Raw genomic sequence first — 21794 nt, 5'->3', positions numbered from 1 at the left:
GACATCTATTTAATTACGTTAAAGTTGTCCAGCAGGTACTTGTCGCTGGGTTAGAGAAGCATTGTAAATGTATTTAAAAAAAAGATTAAGAGTAAGATTGTATTAGTTCTATTTATTATCGATGTATATGTTGAAAGTTCGGAGATGAAACAGATCTAGTTTGAGAGTTAGGGGGAGGGAAAACTGAGAAGAGTGAAGAGTAGAATCATCAGCGTAAAAAGGAATATAATTAGTAGAAGTGTGAAGTAAATCATTGATAACAATTAAAAAAATAGTAGGTGAAAGAGCAGAACTCTGGGTATATTATAATCAGGCATGTCAAGTCACAAAGGGAGGCGATAAAAAAGTTACAAGGGGGATATTAAAATATAAGTAGATACACCATTAACGTCACCTGTACTGTCTGTATAGGCACTATTAGCGTCCCCTGTACACACAGGCACTATTAGCGTCCCCTGTACACACAGGCACTATTAGCGTCCCCTGTACACACAGGCACTATTAGCGTCCCCTGTACACACAGGCACTATTAGCGTCACTTGTACACACAGGCACTATTAGCGTACACACAGGCACTATTAGCGTACACACAGGCACTATTAGCGTCCCCTGTCCCCTGCACACACAGGCACTATTAGCGTCCCCTGTACACACAGGCACTATTAGCGTCCCCTGTACACACAGGCACTATTAGCGTCCCCTGTACACACAGGCACTATTAGCGTCCCCTGTACACACAGGCACTATTAGCGTCCCCTGTACACACAGGCACTATTAGCGTCCCCTGTACACACAGGCACTATTAGCGTCACTTGTACACACAGACGCAATGACGCGCTTTTAACGTCTGTAAAACAAAATAATGTCTACTGTATACAACCTTAATAATAATGTGCTTTTAACGTCTCTTGCAGAGAGAGAGAGAGAGAGAGACTTACCGTCTCCTGTACACATATAGCCTGTGTACACATTGATACGCGATTAACATCTGCATATTTGTATAGGCACTATTGATGTATAACAGGCCAGCCTGGTTGGTGGTGACGGGGAACCGACTTGACGGGGATACATGTCAACGGAGAAACAACCAGCTTCCCCTGGATTCTGTTTGCATCCTTGTAGGAACCATACAAACGGTTCAGAAGACCACCGCCATGTATAATTTCTAAGGTTCAACATAATTTTAACAAATATAGTATTTGTTAAAGAAGTACTGAAGGAACAGGGACTAAAAGGGGGGTTGTAGGAAGGGAGGGACGACGAACATGGGAGGAATGACTGACCTGAGGAAGAAGTAAATACCGTGGGTCTTCAAGTCAGGTCGAACGAGGTCCCAGGTCCTGACCATAGCAGTGCGGTGTCGTAGAGTGAGGCCCGTGGTAGGGTTGGGCACGTCAGCCTCAGGTCCCAGATCTCCGTCTTCCGCGAATTTCAGTGCCATCACCTGCCAACACCACCATATTTAGGTGTAATAAATTCCCATAGAAATTCATATTGGTTCAGCATGTGCAAAGACATTCAAGGTGCACAAAGATTGATAAATGGCGGTATGATATACAGTATATATATATATATATATATATATATATATATATATATATATATATATATATATATATATATATATATATATATATATATATATATATATGTACTAGATAACTAAAAACAAAATTAAATTAATAAATTTTAATACCAAAACGGTGAGCATCACAACACCTGATAAACTGTCTCCGGCCAGCAACCACTATACTATACCTCCGCGGAGGTAATATTCCTACAAATCCCTAAAAATAAAAAAAAAGTCATCCCAGGATTCTCGAATTATATAACCTGTAATCTTGGTGCGTGCGTTTTCTTTACGTAAACTAATAATTTTAAGCAAAAAATAAATAAATAAAATAAAAAAAAAGGGGGGGGGGGCTTATTTGACATGAGAGGACGACTTTTGCTATTTTAATTAGATCCTTTATGGTTGAGTAGAAGCTACAGTACGTGGACCTGTAAATACACCCAACAATGGATGCGTCTCTTTCCTTCAGTTTAATTTTATACCACATCCATTCTTCAAAACACTTCCTTGTACTCTCACCTGGCTGGCTCTAAATAACCACACCCTTCTTACAGGTTGCCTCAGAAAGGTTCTTAAATGAGTCGTAGCCATTTGTATTAAACATGTAATCCTCCGGGTCGATCCTTCAGTTCTTATGCAACAGTGCCACAGGTTGATGGGTCTTAAGAAAGTTAAACTCAACTCTCTTTTTGAGGAAAGTGTCTGTGTACGTGACCTTTAAACCGGAAATAGTCTCCGGTAGTGTTTCTGACCTTGGTAATGGATTTGGCGTCATTGCAATCTCAGCAGCTGCCTTATTTACACTTTTACCACATTGAAGTCAGATATACACGAGTAGTCATTCTTACAGTGAGTGCCTTCTCCTGGGCTGGAGGTCGACTCACTGTATCTATGCATGGTTGCAATTGTCTCCACCAAGGTCTATACTCTTCTATAAACGATGTTATTTACTTAGACTTTAGCAAAGCATTTGACAGAGTACCGCATCAGAGGCTTCTCAGAAAAATTAAGGCTCATGGTATCGAGGGGAAAGTTTTAAATTGGATAAAATCATGGCTCACCGATAGAACACAGAAGGTCAGCGTAGATGGTGTTAAATCTGAGTGGGGCCGTGTAACCAGTGGGGTTCCCCAGGGGTCAGTACTAGGCCCACTCTTGTTCATAATCTACATAAACGATCTAGATACTGGGATCAGCAGTGACATAAGCAAGTTTGCGGATGACACCAAAATAGGGCGGCAAATTAATTCAGGGCAGGATGCAAATGCATTACAGGAGGATCTAAATAAACTACAACCACCATCACAAACACCACCACTACAACCACCATCACAGCCACCACCATCACAAACACCATCACTACAACCACCATCACAGCCACCACCATCACAAACAACATCACTACAACCACCATCACAAACACCACCACTACAACCACCATCACAACCACCACCACTACAACCACCATCACCACTATCACAAACACCACCACTGCAACCACTATTTCCAAATACCACTAAGAACCCACCATCACCACCACCACCACATCACAAAACACTAACCACCATCACAAAAACACCACACTCATGCACCACCATCACAAACAAAATACCACCACCACTACACCATCACAACAACACCACCACAACCACAACCACCATCACAAACACACCACTACAACCACCATCACTTACCACCACCATCACAAACACCATCAACAAACCACCAACAACCACCACTACAACCACCATCACAAATCACCATCACAAACACCACCACTACAACTACCCACAAAACATCAATACAACCACATCCACCACAACCACCACGCAGCCACCACCATCACAAAACACCCAATGTACTACAACCACCATCACAAAATGTCCAAACACCACCACAACCACCATCACAGCCACCACCATCATCAAATCAACGATCACAAACACCACCACTACAACCTCACCATCACAGCCATCACATCACTAAAGCAAATCTACCATCACAGGTGTGCTACCACTCATCACAAACACTACAACCACCATCACAAACACTCAAACACCACCACTACAACCGATTATCACAGCCACCACTATCACTACAACCACTATCACCACTGATTACAACTACTCATCACCAATTACCACTATTTATCACAATTACCAATTAAATGCTATCACCACTACATTGTTTTATGTTCACCACCACCACCATCACCACTACCACTACAACCACCACCATCACCACCACTTCCACTACCAATGCGGGATTAAAACGTGCTGTGAGTAGCGGCCGTAAACTGGGTCACCCCTAACTGAGCCAGGCAGGCAGGCAGGAGAGCTCGGCCCATTGATGGAAGAGCTTCCCAGAAAGTTGGTAGAGTGGGGCCGCCCTTCTCTGATGAAAGACAACCTTATTTCATCTTTCCCTCTGGCTCCTGCCTCAACTTTTGGCAGTCTCCAGATTGAAAACACACACACACACACACACACACACACCCACACACACACCCACACACACACCATCGCTGGAGTTTTTCCTCTTTTGTTCACATTAATCCTATAGCTCTCAGACCATAATAATGGCATTTTCTAATATAAAAATGTACATATTTTGTCTAATATTTTTTAAGCACGTTGTATTTTATTACTGTTCCCTGCGAGGTCATCTTACAAAGAAAAAAAGTGTGGTCTAACGCTTGAAAATATTGGTATGATATAAAATGCATCCTGTAACGTGTCATCATCACTGCGACCATCTACCACCTGTTGACGAAGTTGTTCAACAAGCAAACAGGAAACAATTTAGTATAATTTTTACATTGAGCAATACTTTTTATTTCCACATCACGTGTATGTCGGCTCGCTGGGTGTATGTAACTAAAGCGTAGATACAACTCACTCCAGAGTACCTAGAGGTAAACGGCCTTTGTCACTCGTTCAACAGATTTAGTTAACTTCAGGTTAATGCCAAACTGCATCAGATAATATAACTGATTTCAATTTAGTTATGATTCCATTTGGGAGTTAATGTCAACTTGCCGTGCTTCCGTTTGTCCCAGAGAGCACTAAAGACGGATTAAGGCGAGCATGTAAACTGAATTCTCTTATTTATATAATAAAAAATGATTTATAAGGTTATTCACGACATAACTCTTTAGGAATGCTTTTACTCACGGTTTTCAAATCGTGTAATTTTGTGACGGATATTTAGGCACGTTAAGTATGGCCAAGAGTGAGGACCTGTGTGATGGGGGGGAGGGACCATCCTCAGTCTCAAGGGTTCGCAAGTTGACTGTCCCTCATAACTGATGACGCAATATATCTAACTGGTAGACTTAAACTAAAACCAGGGTTGCATCTGGAAAATTCTCATGGGGACCTATACCATTACCTAGATATGGTGAGAGAGAGAGAGAGAGAGAGAGAGAGAGAGAGAGAGAGAGAGAGAGAGAGAGTATTTTAGCTTAAGGTCCACGTAGGTAATATGCCTAAAAAAAATAAAAAAAAATAAAAAAAAACTCCGCGGCATTCACATTGTTAGCATTCGGAGCATCATTGTAACAGGGGGGAGGCGACAGCTCCTCCCCAGCACCAGCCCATTCCACAGCAGTTACTTTCACACCGCTGAAGACAGATGACGGAGTCACGCTCGTAACTAGTCGAGGTCGGGAGGGAGACTTCCCTTCCCAGCACCGCGTCTCCAGCTGGCAGTCTCCCATAGGTGTCATCGTCTCGCAGCACCCGCTGGGCCTCCCTCAGGTCACATGTGAGTTATTGTCAGAGCTATCCATAGGGTGAGTTACTTACGGTGGGAAGTGTATCCATTTCAGGTTTATGTCCGAGAGTCAGTGTCTAGTAACGTAAATAAAATGTGCTATTAATGTGTCTGTGTCATTGAGTGAATAATAAAGAGCTGTACTTAGAATTGGTGTTTAGGTTAGATAAGTGTTCATAAACTGTAAAAAAAATAAAGTAATTATTTTAAAAATTCTTATTATTTCTCCTGGGGGACTTTAGTCCTAGGGGGCTTTTGTCCTACACTTGTTATGCACAGTTACGCTAAACATTTTGCCTCAGCGACTGACGGTATCCGACGTGACTCAACCTCATATAAATATCTCTGTATAAAATTACTTGTCAGGCTATACGTAGAATTTATGTGATTATTAAAACGTTGCTATTTTTATCATACGTGAATGATTTAAACTAGAAAACAATGATTAATAATGAACTATTACACAGTTAATAAAAAAAGAATATGTTAGTAATATACGAGTATGTTCTGGCCTCGGTCAAAAACTAAAGCGCAGTGATGCCACCAGCTTGAAAATTTTTTCAAGATCTTAAAAAATGGACCCTAACCTTGAAAGCTTGAAAGAAAAATTTAAAAACTGTCAAATTCTTGAAAGAAAATACACTATTTTTTCACTTTTTCTCATTAATTTTCTGTCTTGATATTTTACGAATTCTCGGTAACTTAAAAATGACAATGTTATCTTGTTTCACATTTAATTAGGTAAGTAATTTGGTCGCCCTGAGGCCATGATTCAGCCCCTGTAACCAAATTAGACATAAAATGCACAGGAACACGACGCGATTTCACGACTCACGGACACCAGCCCAGTGGCTAAGGCTGGCGTTGGTTCTCTACGACGTAACTTTGCAAAAGAGGTAATTGATCCCATGGCTCACCCTCGAAATTCCTACATTTTGGTGCAAGCTAAAGTCTGATAAAGATGGGAATGATAAGTTCAAGTTTGGTTTATTGTCGGAACTTTTGTGTGGACTCCTTGCCCTCCCACACTCATCAGCTTGTGTAGAGTGTTTTCATAGGTCAACTTGGTGAAACCAAAGTAGACAAATCGACTTAAATGTAGAACAGTAGCAAACGGGCTATTAGCTAAGCAGGCTATTTCTCGCCAAGGGAGTAAGTGTTATTCATGGGTTCTATGAAAGTATACATTAGAAGATTTAAAACAAGGACGTTGCCATCGGAGATACACTGAGTATATAGAAAAAATGAAACCATTCAAGCAGCAGATTCTGATAATGAAGAGGAAAATATTGAAATACAGACATTCTTGTAGTGATTATTCTTTTCCTGCATCTGTACTATAGGTATACTTGCATTATTATGTATATATAATAGGAATAATTTCTTCAGTGATTTACTTAAACTTTTATTTAGTCTTACCTCCAACTAACAAGTAATTTTTTTCGTTTTCTGTTATACTGAGAATATTGTCTGCCTATTCATATCATATATTTGTAAATTTTGTGAAGTAGTATGCATCAGTACTATAGGTATACTTGTATATATAATAAGATTAATTTTGGGGGTGATTTTACTTAAACTTTAGTTAAGTCTTCCCTCCAACCATTGAATGTTTTCATTTTCTTTTATACTGAGAATATCAAGACGTGTGCCTATTCGTATCGTACTGTATATTTTATGGAATAGTATGGATTAAAATTGATATACTTGTAACTATTTATTTTGTCATACCTTGAATTTTTTTTATCAATCTTGAAATATTCAGACACTAATCTTCCAAGATTTTTTTTCATGAGTGGCACACTGCTTAAGCGATCGGGCAGGCGGAAAAATGCAGGTGGCGGGGAGCAGCTGACAAGGGTCCATGAAGAGAACACGATTCAAAGTGGTAGTTGCTTCAGTGAGTTTAGACCAATTGAAGCTGTTGAGGTGGTTGGTGTGGTGAGGAGGTTGTCAGGTGGCACGACGGTCACCTCCAATAGCATTGAAGCCATTGAGCCTACAACCTCAACTGTCTGGTCGTCTCCCTGTATCGGTTCCACCACTACCATGATTTGTTGAGATAAAAGACTCCTTGAAATATAATCTATATATTCGCGTCGAGGGAATGGTCTTTTTTTATTACTGAACTCGAGTTAGATATTAATTGATTTCTAATAAAGGAACGACCATTTCCGAGTTAATCATGTCGACTGAATTTACTATATATTCCTGCCAGGGAAGATTCATCGTCTTGTCCATAGACTTAAAGATATTTTTTTTCGATAATCGCTAATGCTTAACACAATACATATGAAGGGGCGTTCATTTACTTTTCAAGGCAATTTTGCAGACATTGGACACACTTAGTTTATACAAAGACTTTTCGCGGCTTTTATTTTTCACTCTGAGGACACTGTCAGGAAAAGACATTCTCATGTACATGGTATTGACCTAATAGTTACGCTGCCCGAGTCATGAGCATAAGGGAACTCTTACAAATAAAGCAGGCGGGACATTCACCACTGCAACCCTGAAAACATCCACACGTTTCCGTTTTTCACCTTAAATGGGAATGTTAGAAATTTTTTCCTCTGGACTGGGATTGTAAGAACATCAGCTTAGGTTAATGTTACGTTAGCTTAGGTTATGTAACGTTAGCTTAGGTTACATTATGTCAGCTTAGGTTATGTAACGTTAGCTTAGGTTACATTATGTCAGCTTAGATTATGTAACGTTAGCTTGTTACATTATGTCAACTTAGGTTATGTTACGTTAGCTTAGGTTATATTGTTATCTTAGGTCGTGTTACGTTAGCTTAAGTAATGTTATGTTAGGTTAGGTTATGTTACTTTAGCTTAGGTATTAAATTATTAAAGATAAGCTGACAATAAATGTAAAATAAATGAAAACTTGCCCTCACATCCTAGCTTTTGCAGGCAGGTAGGTCGAGTTTAGCTGACGTCAGGTAGTCCAATATTAAAGCTTATTTCTTAGGTGTTCTTATATGACCTCAGGTGGGTCAATATTAAAGCTTATTTCTTGGGTGTTCTTATATATCCGACACCATGCACAGAGGAATAGGTAAAGGCCTTCAATTAAATGTTATGCGAGTAATTTATTTATACCAGACAGATCCAAGCGGGTTGATGGGCTGACTGGCGCACCTGACGTCAGCTAAAACTCCACTTACCTACGCTTAAGTAGACCTGGGTTGCGTTCAGTTACGTCCTACATAACTACATAAACCAAATTGGGTGGTTGCTATCATGACTATGTTTATCACGGAGTGGGGGGGGCGGGGGCGGGGTTAGCGGTGTCCTGTGGTAATAATGGCTTACCGTGCACAAGCTATCCTAAACCTCAGAACACCGCAATGTACTGCTGCTCCTCCAGTCACCATCTTTCTTTTTTATAAACGTCTCGGTACTACGGAGCGACCCACCTCAGCAAGTCGCAGAGTTCATAGCGTTATAGAAACTTCGAATCGCCGACTTGGCTGCCGTTCAGTTGAAGAAGTAGTACTACGAGTCACACAACTGAACGCGGCCAGCCTAGCCCCTCGTCCCCAGACTAAGGCAAACTCCCCCAGTCCCCACCTGAGGACTTGCAGCTGAGTATGGAGACTAGCGCACAATCCTTCACGAAATGGATTTTGCTTCGCGATTTCAAAATATTTCACCTGACATTTTGCCAAAGTAATTAATATCGTGGTGAGGTGATGTTTGTTTTTTTAATACATAACTGTAGGATCACCTGATGATTAGACATCCTTAACACTAACAACACGTAACCCAATCTAGCGTCAACTAACCTAACCTAACGCCACAGGATGCGTTAGGGTGTTAATCTTCAGGTATCCCAACAGCCTGAGGTTTGTAGCAGACACCACGCCATAATATGCTGATGACATCTTGGGAAAAATAGTCTTTATGTAATGCGTAAATATATAAACAATTAAAAAAACAAATGAATACCACACAAACAACTAAGATAAATAAAATGTAATGTTGTATCAAGTTGTAAGTTACGTTTTTATTACTCACATAAACAATGGAGCTACAACACGAAGATTAGAAACTCCGGCTTATTTTACCTGATGATTTACATATCTTAACGCTAAGGGAGGGGGGGAGGGATAAATTACGTTAGCATTAGGATAGTTAATCAAAAGGTGAAGAAAGTGGGGGTTTGGTACCTAAGAGGCGTAAACAAAACACAAAAATCCTCGTTTAATATCTTTTACACCACGAGAAACTACTATTGACAACCCAGCCAGGCTTTATACACGAGCTCCTTAGCATCTTCCACCTCTGTGCTGGTGAATAGTGGCGGATGTTGTTGTCACTTTCCCCTTAAAAAATATTCATCAGGTTTATTCGCGCTGCAAAAATTTTCTCTCGGAAATTTTTACCTTTTCCAGGAATGAAGCTTAGAGGGGGCAGGGTGGGGGGTGTTAGGGGGCAGGTGGGGGTATGAGGGGGCGGTGGGGGTAGGTGGAGGTTAGAGGGCAGGTGGGTATGGTGAGCAGGGGAGGTGGGGGTATGGTGGAGGTTAGAGGGCGGGGTGGGGAGGGTAGTTAGAGGAGGTTGGAGGTAGAGGGGGGTGAGGGTATGGTGGAGGTTAGAGGGCAGGGTAGAGGGTGAGGAGGTTAGAGGGGCGGGTGAGGGGTATGGTGGAGGTTAGAGGGGAGGTGGGGGGTATGGTGGAGGTTAGAGGGGGCGGGGTGGGGGTATGGTGGAGGTTAGAGGGGGAGGTGTGTGGGTATGGTAGGAGGGAAACATAGGTGAGGGATAAAGTCAAGCCATGATGGAACAAGATTGTCCCATTGTTCAGGTACTGTTAAGAGTTTGTTTACGCCAAGAGAAGGCCAATAGAAAGACACCCAGGTTGAGTGAGTGAGTGGGCGAGCGAGTAAGAGAACATCACACACAAAGAATTGCTGGGAAGAGGTGTCTGAGGTGTAGTGGGTCATTATGCATATCTACTTCCATTAATACTCGATATACATATACATCTCTCTCACTCTAATTTCTGCCCCCCCGTGTGTGTGTGTGAGGTGAAGCAGAAAATGACACTGACCTTGGAGGAGGGATTAAACCACCCCCATATCACACTGAGCACGGCCCCCATCCTTCCGGTCCACGCCCGCCTCTCTCACGCCCGCTACCTGCAAGACAACAACAACACACACCATTATTACAAATACATAATATTATACATATTAATATTATCAATACTACAATATTTAAAAGTAGGGCGGTCACTGTAGTAAGGAGGTCGCAGTAGAAGTTTGGTCGCTGTAGTAGGGTGGTCGCTGTAGTAGGGTGGTCGCTGTAGTAAGGAGGTCGCTGTTGCATTACAAATATTGAAATGCCTCAATAATAACAAACTTAACGAGGCTGATATTATTATAATTTGAGTAAAATCCGATAAGTGGAGAATCTAACATCATCGACCGACCACTTCAACACACACTGGACAAATGGGTAACTTTAACTAGATATACCTGTCGTTCCTCACCGTTCCTCTGTTCCGACACCAGGTTCGCACCACCCTTCCTCACCGTTCCTCTGTTCCGACACCAGGTTCGCAAGACCCTTCCTCACCGTTCCTCTGTTCAGACACCAGGTTCGCACGACCCTTCCTCACCGTTCCCCGTTAAGACTTAGTCCACAAAAATCCGTGAAAACCGATAACGGAGCCTGATAATGGGGGCGGAGACACACACAAAAATAATCTCATGAAAAATGGAAGAAAACGCGTTGTCTAGGGGGGGGGAGAGAGAGAGAGAGAGAGAGAGAGAGAGAGAGAGAGAGAGAGAGAGAGAGAGAGAGAGAGAGAGAGAGAGAGGGAGGGGGGTAGATGAAAGAGTAGGAGGGATGTAGGGGGTGGGAGAAAAGGGTGTAGGGGAAGGAGGAAAGGGTAGAAGAGGTGTAGGGAAGGGTATAGGGTAGGGGAAAGGGGAGAGAGAGGCAGGAAGGGGACGGGGAAAAGGAACAAGAGGTGATGATGATGAGGAGAGAGGGGATTAACAATGACCGACCTACAGTTAACATGGTGATTGGAGAGACACGTATTAGTAATTAAAATGTTGAGACAGATAAACACAGACAAACTAACAAACACAGACAGACAGACAGACACAAACAGACGTAAGGACCGTGACGTATAAATATCATGACAGTTTACGCTGGAGCATTTAAAACTAGGCTTCACTTCAGAGCATCCTCGAAGTTATTTATCCCGTTCACTGGAGCATATATCATTAGCTTGTTAAGAAGAGTGTAGTTCTTATACGGGTGTGTGACTCGTAAGCTTCTGGGGGGGGGAGTGATTTGTCTAAAGTCGTGCATGTTAGCAGCGTCCAAGAGCCTCCATGTCCGTCTGTCTGTCTGTCTCACGGTGTCCACATTTCTTATTAACGTTTTTCCTCCTCGTCTTCCTCCAACTACTACTACTACTACTACTATTTGATCTTTCGTTCTGGTTTATCCCCAAAACTCAAAACACTTTTACTATATATAGTTCATGAAGTGTCTCACAAGCCAGTTTGGGGAAAATAATAAGCTTTCACCTACAAACTACGAGTCCTTCAGTGCACACACACACAAAAAAATATTACTTACAAGATGTTATGTAATATCGTACCGGATGTCCTTCCACGATTAAATATAGGAAAGTTTAAAAAAATTTCCAAGCAGTGAAACGTAGGTTGGTGAGCACCGGTCATGACTTTGACATCATCAACAAATATGTCATAGTGATTCGTGAAAACTCAGTCAGACTCACTCACGTTTTAAAAATTTTTGTGACTCATGTTTCAACGACGGACCATAACCATGTCTCAAAAAGTTCATTGTGTAAAGTGCTTCTGTAGCCACAATAATAATAATAATATTTTTATTAGTTGTAGTAAGAGGAGGAGGAAAGATAATAGTAGGAGTAGTAGTTGTCGTTGTAGTAGTACTAATAGTGGCAGTAGGAGCTAAGGGGAGGTTGGAGGCAATTAAAAATGGTAGTACTGGTAATAGTAGAAACGGAGGGTCGGAGAAGAGAGTGAGGTAGACTACTTTACCACTTATTCATTTATGAACAAGACACAGAGCCTTGACGGAAGCTTTGTACATACACCTGAGGGCACTATATTAGGCTGCCGAGGCTTGAGTTCCCCTTCCCCTGAGAACCAACAATACCGCACGACTTAAGGGCAACTGACTCCCACTAGCGAAATAAACCAAACTTGAATCCCAGAGTATTGTGTTTCGAAAACATAAAATCCTATCGTTCTGATAAGGTTATGATATTTACACTTACGAGCAGAGATGGACAAAGTATTTACACGAGTAAAAGTACTGCTAATGTTTAAAATAATTACTCAAGTAACAGTACCTCTTCAATGATGAATACTTGAGTAAAAGTTGCTATTGTGTACTTGAGAAACTCCAAAGTTGGTGGTACGGCGGTAACGCACGTAACTCACCAATATGTTAAGGATTCCTGGTCCTGGTTTCCTCCAGTACTAACACTGGATAGACCGTCCAAACAGCTAGTAAGCTGATAAATGGCGAAAATTATAAAAAAGTTACTCCCCATCCCTGCTTATGAGTAATATTATCCACTTATTTAAAAAGTATATGGAAATTCAGGTGGATTGGGGAAATATGTAAGCCAATTACACACACACACACACACACACACACACACACACACACACACACACACACACACACACACACACACACACACACCTGTGGGTAGGAAAAAGGATTGAGAGACAGAGAGAGAGCCCCGGGAAATACAAGAGACGTCCATTAACCATTTAAATAAACTTGGCAGACAAAAGCTACATTTGTCCAGGGCAGGATGCAAATGCACTACAGGAGGATTTAAATAAACTGCGGGGGTGGTCAGAAAAATGGGAAATGAAATTCAACACCAGCAAGTGCAGCGTACTTAATAGTGGAAGAACAAATACTTATAATGTATACAGCCTTAACAACATCAACCTAGAGAAGTCGACTTGTGAAAGAGACCTAGGGGTACTTGTAAGCCCGGACCTACGGCCTATAAAACAGTGCGTTAATGTTCGAAATAAGGCAAACAGAGTATTGGGTTTTATATCTAGACGTGAAAGTAATAAGAGTGCAGAGGTCTTATTGCAACTATATCTTGCGCTAGTCAGGCCGCACCTCGATTATGCGGTTCAGTTCTGGTGCCCTTATTATAGAATGGATATCAATTCACTGGAGTCGGTGCAGCGAAGAATGACGAAAATGATTCCGGGACTTAGAAACTTACCATATCAAGATAGGTTAAAGAAACTAAACTTGCATTCCCTAGAAAGACGAAGAGTGCGGGGAGATACGATAGAAGAATTTAAGTGGGTGAAAGGAATCAATAAAGGGGATATAGATAAAGTTCTTATAATATCCGAGCAGGACAGGTTTCGTAGCAACGGATTTAAGTTGGATAAGTTTAGGTTTAGGAGGGAGATAGGAAGGAACTGGTTCACAAATAGGGTGGTGGACGAGTGGAACAAGCTTCGCAGCTTTGTGGTGGGTGCTGGAACGCTGGAAAGTTTTAAAAGGAGGCTAGATAGATTCATGGATGATAGAGAGTGGTAGTAACTCTCGACAGGAGTTGCCATGCACAGGCCAACCGGCCTATTACAGACTCCTTATTTTCTTATGTTTCTTATGTTCTTAACACACACACACAGGCCAAAGTAATAAGCAAAGTGTTGATGTGAAGAGGGAGGGTGGATGAATGTGGATGCAGATACCAGCTATTTATAACTTGAGTGGATTGCAGCATGGATGTGAATGAGGTGACTTTCGATCAAAAGTAGAATTTGATTGTGGATGAATGGATGTGAGTATTGTGGATGTGGAGGTTGATTCTGTGAGGATAAGGTTAGGATGTGGATCTTCGGATATACAATATACTTAAGAGGAAATCAGTTTTGATATGTGTGTGGATGAAGTGAGGATGATGCGGTGGGTGATAGGTTTGAGTACTAGTGGCTTCTGTGCTGGATGTGTGGATGGAGAAGTGGATGTGGTGGTGTGGATGAGGTGGAGGGGTAGTGGATGAGGAAGTACGGGAGTTGCTCACAAAAGACCATCGCACAACAGCCAATAATGGTCAATACCGCCCCTTGCCACCCTGCCACCCCCTACTACACTACCACCCTTACCACACTGCCACCCTTACCACACTACCACCCTTACCACACTACCACCCTTCCCACACTACCACCCTTACCACACTACCACCCTTACCACACTGCCACCCCTACCACACTGCCACCCCTACCACACTGCCACCACACTGCCACCCCACCACACTACCACCCCTACCATTATTCACACTTCTAACCATTAATTCACTGACTCCACCACACTACCAACCCACCACACTACCGACCCACCACACTGTCACCCCTACCACACTGCCGCCTCTACCACACTACCGCCTTCACTATAAACATAAAACATGTAATCATTTATTGCGTACTGAAGTGACCTAAATCTGACAGTGAACAGTAGGGAAACCCAATTACTCCCCATAAGTTGGTGACATTAGTTTATGTAAGAATGGCCGCGTATTATTGAATGTCCTTCCCTGCCTTTTTCCCATTGCTTCTAAGGTTTATTTATTTCATTATTTCCGTTTCTCAATTTCACCATTTGTCATTATATCATTTAGAATCCTCATTATTTCTTCATATATCCACAACAACTTCCTGACTCATATACTGAGCGTACCGTCATGACGTCAACTTACCAACAACTCAAGTGGGTGTGGTAGGCTGGTTCCCTAGACTGTTGACTTATAAGGGTTAGGAACACTTAAATTAAACGTCTAAAATTATTATATATTCTAATTATGAAGACCTGCATATTCGCCTTCCTAATATTGGTGTGGATGTAAAAGGCATTTATCATCATAGTTTTACAGCGATTTTCCGCACTTGCTTGGGTAAGATTTTATATCAGATGCCGGACTAAATATGATAAATTTATAACTAGTTTGATAAACTGAACCAAACTATAAAAATGCTTGTTAAACAATGTTGTACTTGCTGAATGATAGCCAGTAAAAACTATACAAAAATATGGCCCACACGCCCATAAAGACCCCGTATTAAAAACATATTCTTTAATAATATGAACATTATTGGGCTAATGAGTATTGTTGTCTCTCTCTGTAACGTATATTTCGTAATGCTGGAAGACAACAGAGGAAAAAATTTGTTGGGTAATTTACGGTGTATGGGGAATTACTACTGGCCGGATGGGTGGAAGTGACAACCGTGGAAATGTGAACACGGATTATGACTCCATTGTTCTGTATCGTGACAATTACTTTACCGTTCTTGCGCATCTGAACTTAATGATTTAGACTTTCATATAAGGTTGGTCCAATCAACAAGAATAGTCCCACCCAGGAATTAAAATTTACAGATTTGTTGTTGTTGTGAGTTTTACCCCAACAAATATGGAAGGCCCCATAATAGGTACAATTGCAGACAAAATTATCTAGGCAGTTCGCAGCATTTAGAATCAATAGGTTTCAGGGGATTGGGATTTAACGCATTTTCTCTTTTTTATATTAAGGAATGTTTTTGTTAATTTTGTGGTTCCGAAATAATAGGTGATGAAAACCAGCGTTATCGATAAAAATATAATTATGTGCCTGTCTGTTCCAGCCCTAGCTCCAAAAAGGAAGCAATTAGAGACCTGAAACTTAACACAAATATTACACACTATTGACAAGGGATCCCCAGCACAGGTGGTCCGGGCAAGAACCAAAAGTCTTCCCCGACTGAGATAACACCACGTGTCAGGGAGGGCACGCTGTGCCAGTCAAGGGCAATTTTGTTATTAAGATATAAACCAATTATATATATATATATATATATATATATATATATATATATATATATATATATATTACCCAGAAGTAGATGGTAGATAGTCATATTTTCAAATAACTTTTCCGCAACTGTACACACACAAGTTGTCGGCTGTTAAAGACGAGTGCAGAAAGCCTAACGTGATGTTAACACTGTTCTGTTATCAGCACAGTTATTTTGGGTAATACTTTACAACTGATAGTGTCGTGAGGCGGTGTGACGTCATCAACGCCTACCTCGTGTATTTAAGACGAACAAACATAACAAGTTGCCGGAAAAAAGTCTACTTTTAAAGTCATCTTTTGTTCATATAAATTGCCTTCATGTGGTCTTCATGACAGTCCTGTATGTTCAAATATAACTAGAATTCTTGGATGAGAGACGGACTTATGGTAGTAGTGGCAAGCACTGCAGTGGGTAGTACCGTATAATGAATGTGTCACACTGTTGACGGACATCTAGCTAGTGGCAGGATTCGGCGTCCTCTGTACTGCCACACTCCCACGCTCCAGCTACTGCCCTCCCCAGGCTCCCTCACTCCCACAACCATCAATAATCACTCTTGAATGAATAACAAACGCCTGTCTCCTACTTTGGTTATTATCGTATAGGATATTTGGGACATCCTTCTGTGTACATAATTCATTCTTACCTTCGCGCGACGAACACCAAGAACTCTGATACTACGATGTGTTTTTGCTATTCATTTATTATTTCTTCACCATAAAAAGCAGATGATAAGTGTTGCTTGCACAACACCGATTATCGAGGGAAAAATATTGGCTTACAGATAATAGCCAGTAATAAAAAATCTAGTATCACAATTAATTTACAAACTTTGGTAGGAAGAAAACTGATAAAAATGGGTAACATGACATTGTTGATACTTATACTTCAATCTATATATACTGTGAAGGTCTCAAATAGATGGAACAACCATATGTATCTCTTGCAGCGGACATTTATCAGTAAAAGAACGGTAAATATGAGTGACGTCACATATACAGGTAAGAGAGGCAAGACTTGGTAATCTTTCATTATTCGTTTGGATATTGGATTTTTTTCACGACAAACGGGCGGGAATATAGTTACACTACTGAATTCCTATCAGATAAGCCAAAGGTATTTAAACATCGCTTAACATCCCCATTAATAGCCCACTAAAGATACAATCTGAGCACTACGCCCGTGAAAGCTTTCATGTTTGAATACAGAGTGTAGAGCTGCCAGCAACTGCGTGTGCAGTATATTTGATAGTCATCGAGGAATATGAGAAGGCGGGTTTTAAATATACCTGCCTTATCTACCAGGACTTTGGTACCAGCTCACACAGGATTATAGTCACATAAACTGCCTCCACAGATAAGATTCAAAACCTGGGTTCCACGAACTGCCAGCAATGGAGTCTATGACACCAGACCCAGAAATGGAAAGAAACTGTGAGATATGAACAGAGAAGCATGATGAGCCCTCTTATAGTGGAGGTCCTAGAGTTGATCCCCTCACAACACCAAGGAATAAACGCTTAAGTAACTTCTTCAATATCAATAGCGTTACCTTTTGTCGTCGTGAGAGCTGTTAGTGAGTTGGGTAATCTACAACCCACGTGCTGACCTGACCTGACCCATATAACTCCCATAACCTTTAGTTGGACCTTTGTAAGGAAAACCACGTTCCAGCTGAACGTAGAGGACTAATACCATACAACAAATAACACCAATAAACTTATCAGCATTCTCTATTTGTGTCTACCAACTAATTCGTGAATATTTGTCAGTGTTCCCTTGTTATAAAGAGCGGATTCAGGACTCGACTGAAGATTATGTACACGTAAAATCATAGACGGACATGAAACCTTCATCTGTACACAGTCTACTTTAAATCATAATAGTGGACTGTGGCAAATGTCTTTTCCAGGAACAACCAAATGGGGGATATCTCTCCCGGCCAGCGCGCGTCCTCCGGGTCTTTCACGTCCACTTGGCCGTTCAGGTTCATTCTTCCGCTGCGTCTCCGACATCGACCACCAACCATCCCTCCGTCCCCTCCCTCTCCACTTCCTCCTGACCTTGCCACTGTATGTTATCTTGTTTCTTGATGCAGTGCTGTACTATCTTACACCATGATACTGTACTATCTTATGCCATGACACTTTGGGTAACAATATTTTATAGGCTATGTCAACTTGGTTCCTCCAGCCGTGTTATCTAGTATCATAATTGCCCCTTGTACTGGTGTTATCTTATAGTTTAGTTCGCTTTTTGACACAGTCCGAACCTTGTGAATGTTTTTGACACAGTCCGAACCTTGTGAATGTTTTTGACACAGTCCGACCTTGTGAATGCCATTACAAACCGACACACAGTCCGACCTTGTGAATGCCATTACAAACCGACACAGCCTCGTCATATTTCTCATCTTGTATATCTGTAAAACTTTTAAATTCTCTTGTTTGATGACATTTTACTATCGTGTACCTGGGCTTGTTACTCAAAATATCTGAAGAGCCTGTATCAATTATCTTAGTACTTTCATCTATCTTTTCTTGACTATGGAACTAAAATTGTAATGGACTGGGCTCTCTGTTTGTTATCTACCCTTCCTCTTGTTATCAGCTTGTGTTCCTAAAGCATTTAACGTCATCTAGTAACACCGACAAGCATCTTGCGATAAAGTGGAATCATCTTGTGCTAGTATCCTTGTGATTAGACTATCCTGTATATCATGACACTATCTTATACAGTATGGCTCTGTATCATGCCACAAGTTCACAGTTGTGGACGAGCTTGTAAAGTAGTAGCAAAATACTTTTAAATAATCTACTGGTACTGTCCTTCACATCATGGCATTACCTTGGGGGGATCAGAGCTTAACTTAGGATCCTGTGGGACGGATCAGAACTTAACTTAGGATCCTGTGGGACCTCGCCTGGGCCTAAAGGAACCACAGCAAGCTGGTTTTGGTATCCCTCATTGGAGTTATATGGGCTCTTGAAGGATTCCAGTAGTGTGTGTTTCCTCTTATAGGACTCCAGTAGTGTTGTCTGTTTCCTCTTATAGGACTCCAGTAGTGTTGTCTGTTTCCTCTTATAGGACTCCAGTAATGTTGTCTGTTTCCTCTTATAGGACTCCAGTAGTGTTGTCTGTTTCCTCTTATAGGACTCCAGTAGTGTTGTCTGTTTCCTCTTATAGGCCTCTAGTCCAAACATTATCATCTCTGCGCCAAGAGCGTCACTATATTCGACAATAGGTTGAGCACCAATATTCGCAGTACATACACTCTGCCTTGCACAACCCCCTCTGGTGCACCGCGTCAGTGTGAGTAGTTAGTTAAGTGTGTGTGTTTTCTATCTCAGATGTTTACCAGCAAGGAACGTCATTCTATCAGATAAATTACGAGTACTGACCACACTTGAAACACCATTATTAATCACCTGGGAATATCTTGCCCTGAAAGTATTAAAAATCTTATTATCTTCCTCCATGAATATATTATGGTCACCGAAGATGAAATTACTGGTTCTTAAGGTTCTTCGTGTTCATCAAGGGACAGGATCTTTGTCTTGTATAAACTTTGGGTTTTCAAAGTATCTTCCAGCGTCAGCGAAAAATAATTTTAGCTGAAAAGAAAAACCAGTATTGAATTCTGATTAAAGATTTTCTGTTCTTTTACTTGATGATCTCATAACGAGTCGAGGATACGTCCCTGAAAAGAAAATCAACACATATGTATTTTGTATGTAATAATATGTTAAAAAAATAATTCAAAGTAAAATTCGATGTCTTGTGGTGTCAACAGTGACGGCTATCATGCCTCTATAATCAGTAAACAAGTTTAAGGAACTCTCTCTGCTCTCAGTTTATGTCCTGTAACGCCATGATAGATTTAACCAAAAAATTCACAATTTTGAGTACATATCGTCGACACCCTGCTGATCCTCCAGTACCTGTGTCAGCATAATTATAGTGATTCAGGGCAGTGACGTCCTGCTCCTATACCCCGGTTGTCCTGCTGTGTGAAGTCAACCGAGTGCAAGAATTCACGTCTGTTACTCTGCAGCACTTCCCGACTGAAGTTTAGTGACGTGCGATGTTAAAGATGTGCGCACACACAACGTACACACATTCATGTTCAAACGAGAACCCAAATAAAAAGCATCGACCTGTCCATGAAAGTGCGACCCTCTCCCCACCACCATCACCCACACCTCCCCCACCACCATCACCCACACCTCCCCCACCACCATCACCCACACCTGTCCCACCACCATCACCCACACCCCCCACCACCATCACCCACACCTGTCCCACCACCATCACCCACACCTCCCCCACCACCATCACCCACACCTGTCCCACCACCATCACCCACACCTCCACCATCACCCACACCTGTCCCACCACCATCACCCACATCACCAACACACCACGAAGGAAAAGGCAAGAAGAGAGCTGAGAAAACTATACCGCTTTAAAGCTCTTCCTGAGAAAATAAAACTCCGCCTGGTGACATAATTTATCAACCAATATTAACTTACCCAGCAATACCTCTTCATACTATGAGCACCACTCAAATATTAAAATTACAGGTGGTCCAAAATGAAGCCCTAAGATTCGTCACAGGTGAAAGATACCCCTTCACCAGAACCACAGCCGAGATACATAGAGACCTGAGAATAAAATCCATCAACCAGCAGCTGCACACCCTGGCCAGCAGAGTCTGGCAAAAGATAGAACGATCAGAGCAAGAACTCCTTCAAAGACTCCCACCAGACAACAACAACAACCATACATGGTTCCCAAAAAGTTACCAAACCTCAAAAGGTCCATTACCACCCCCGATCTACACGGCCAGGCAATAGACAACCTCTCTAGCCCAGTATCCGCCAGTAGGGTTGGCGGGATATGAAATAAGGCCCTTAAAACACCCCTGTATGGGATAGGGTAGACGCCCGTATTATTAAACAGTATTTTCCCTTGAAGAGGGTCGTCTTGTTTCAACCAGTTCTAAACTAAACGAGTCCTGGGGGTGTGGCGGTAAAATTAACTAATTCCAATATTATAAATTAATTTTATTGGAACTAGTTAATTTTACCGCCACACCACCCCGTTAAGTACTGTACTGGGGTGTCCCTCAGGACTCGTTTAGTTTAAAACTCTGGTTGAAACACGACGACCCTCTTCAAGGGAAGATGCTGTTTAATAATACGGGCGAGACTGTCTAGTGCATGTATCGACAGACAATAACTAACCCATGACGCAGCCCTAACACACCATTTGCTTAGCTAGGCGGTCAGCCCGCCCTCTCTTACCTCTTCCTAAATTGCTTAAATTTCCGAACTATAACTTCCTTCCCCCACCTCTACTCTTCTTTCACCCCTCCTTTCTCTACACATCACAGTCATTCATTATCACTTTAGCTGATAACAAGTAATACAGTACAGTACCTCTATTAGCGTCCACGAATCAGTGTCGCCTTCTACTCAACACACTCACTACTACTGGGAGCCTCTAGATTCCCGTCCTGCCAGAAGCACCCGCTCTATCT

General features: G+C 41.7%; 1 protein-coding gene across 5 annotated transcripts in view; it reads right to left on the bottom strand.

Moving 5' to 3' along the window:
* The window catches only part of LOC121871775 (globin-like), a 92034-nt gene that overhangs the window by 11942 nt on the left and 58298 nt on the right, over positions 1–21794 (bottom strand). For all 5 annotated transcript variants that reach the window (XM_042374242.1, XM_042374240.1, XM_042374244.1 and 2 more), the window contains 2 exons: positions 10409–10496; positions 1284–1444 (listed from right to left, as the gene is read on the bottom strand). In XM_042374242.1, the coding sequence (XP_042230176.1) occupies positions 1284–1444; positions 10409–10459 (212 nt within the window). In that variant the 5' untranslated portion in view covers positions 10460–10496. The remainder of the gene's footprint in view (positions 1–1283; positions 1445–10408; positions 10497–21794) is intronic.

Source organism: Homarus americanus, unplaced genomic scaffold (genome assembly GCF_018991925.1).
Source record: "Homarus americanus isolate GMGI-L3 unplaced genomic scaffold, GMGI_Hamer_2.0 scaffold39675, whole genome shotgun sequence".
Lineage (NCBI taxonomy): Eukaryota > Metazoa > Arthropoda > Malacostraca > Decapoda > Nephropidae > Homarus > Homarus americanus.
This window is presented reverse-complemented; position numbering and strand designations above follow the sequence as displayed.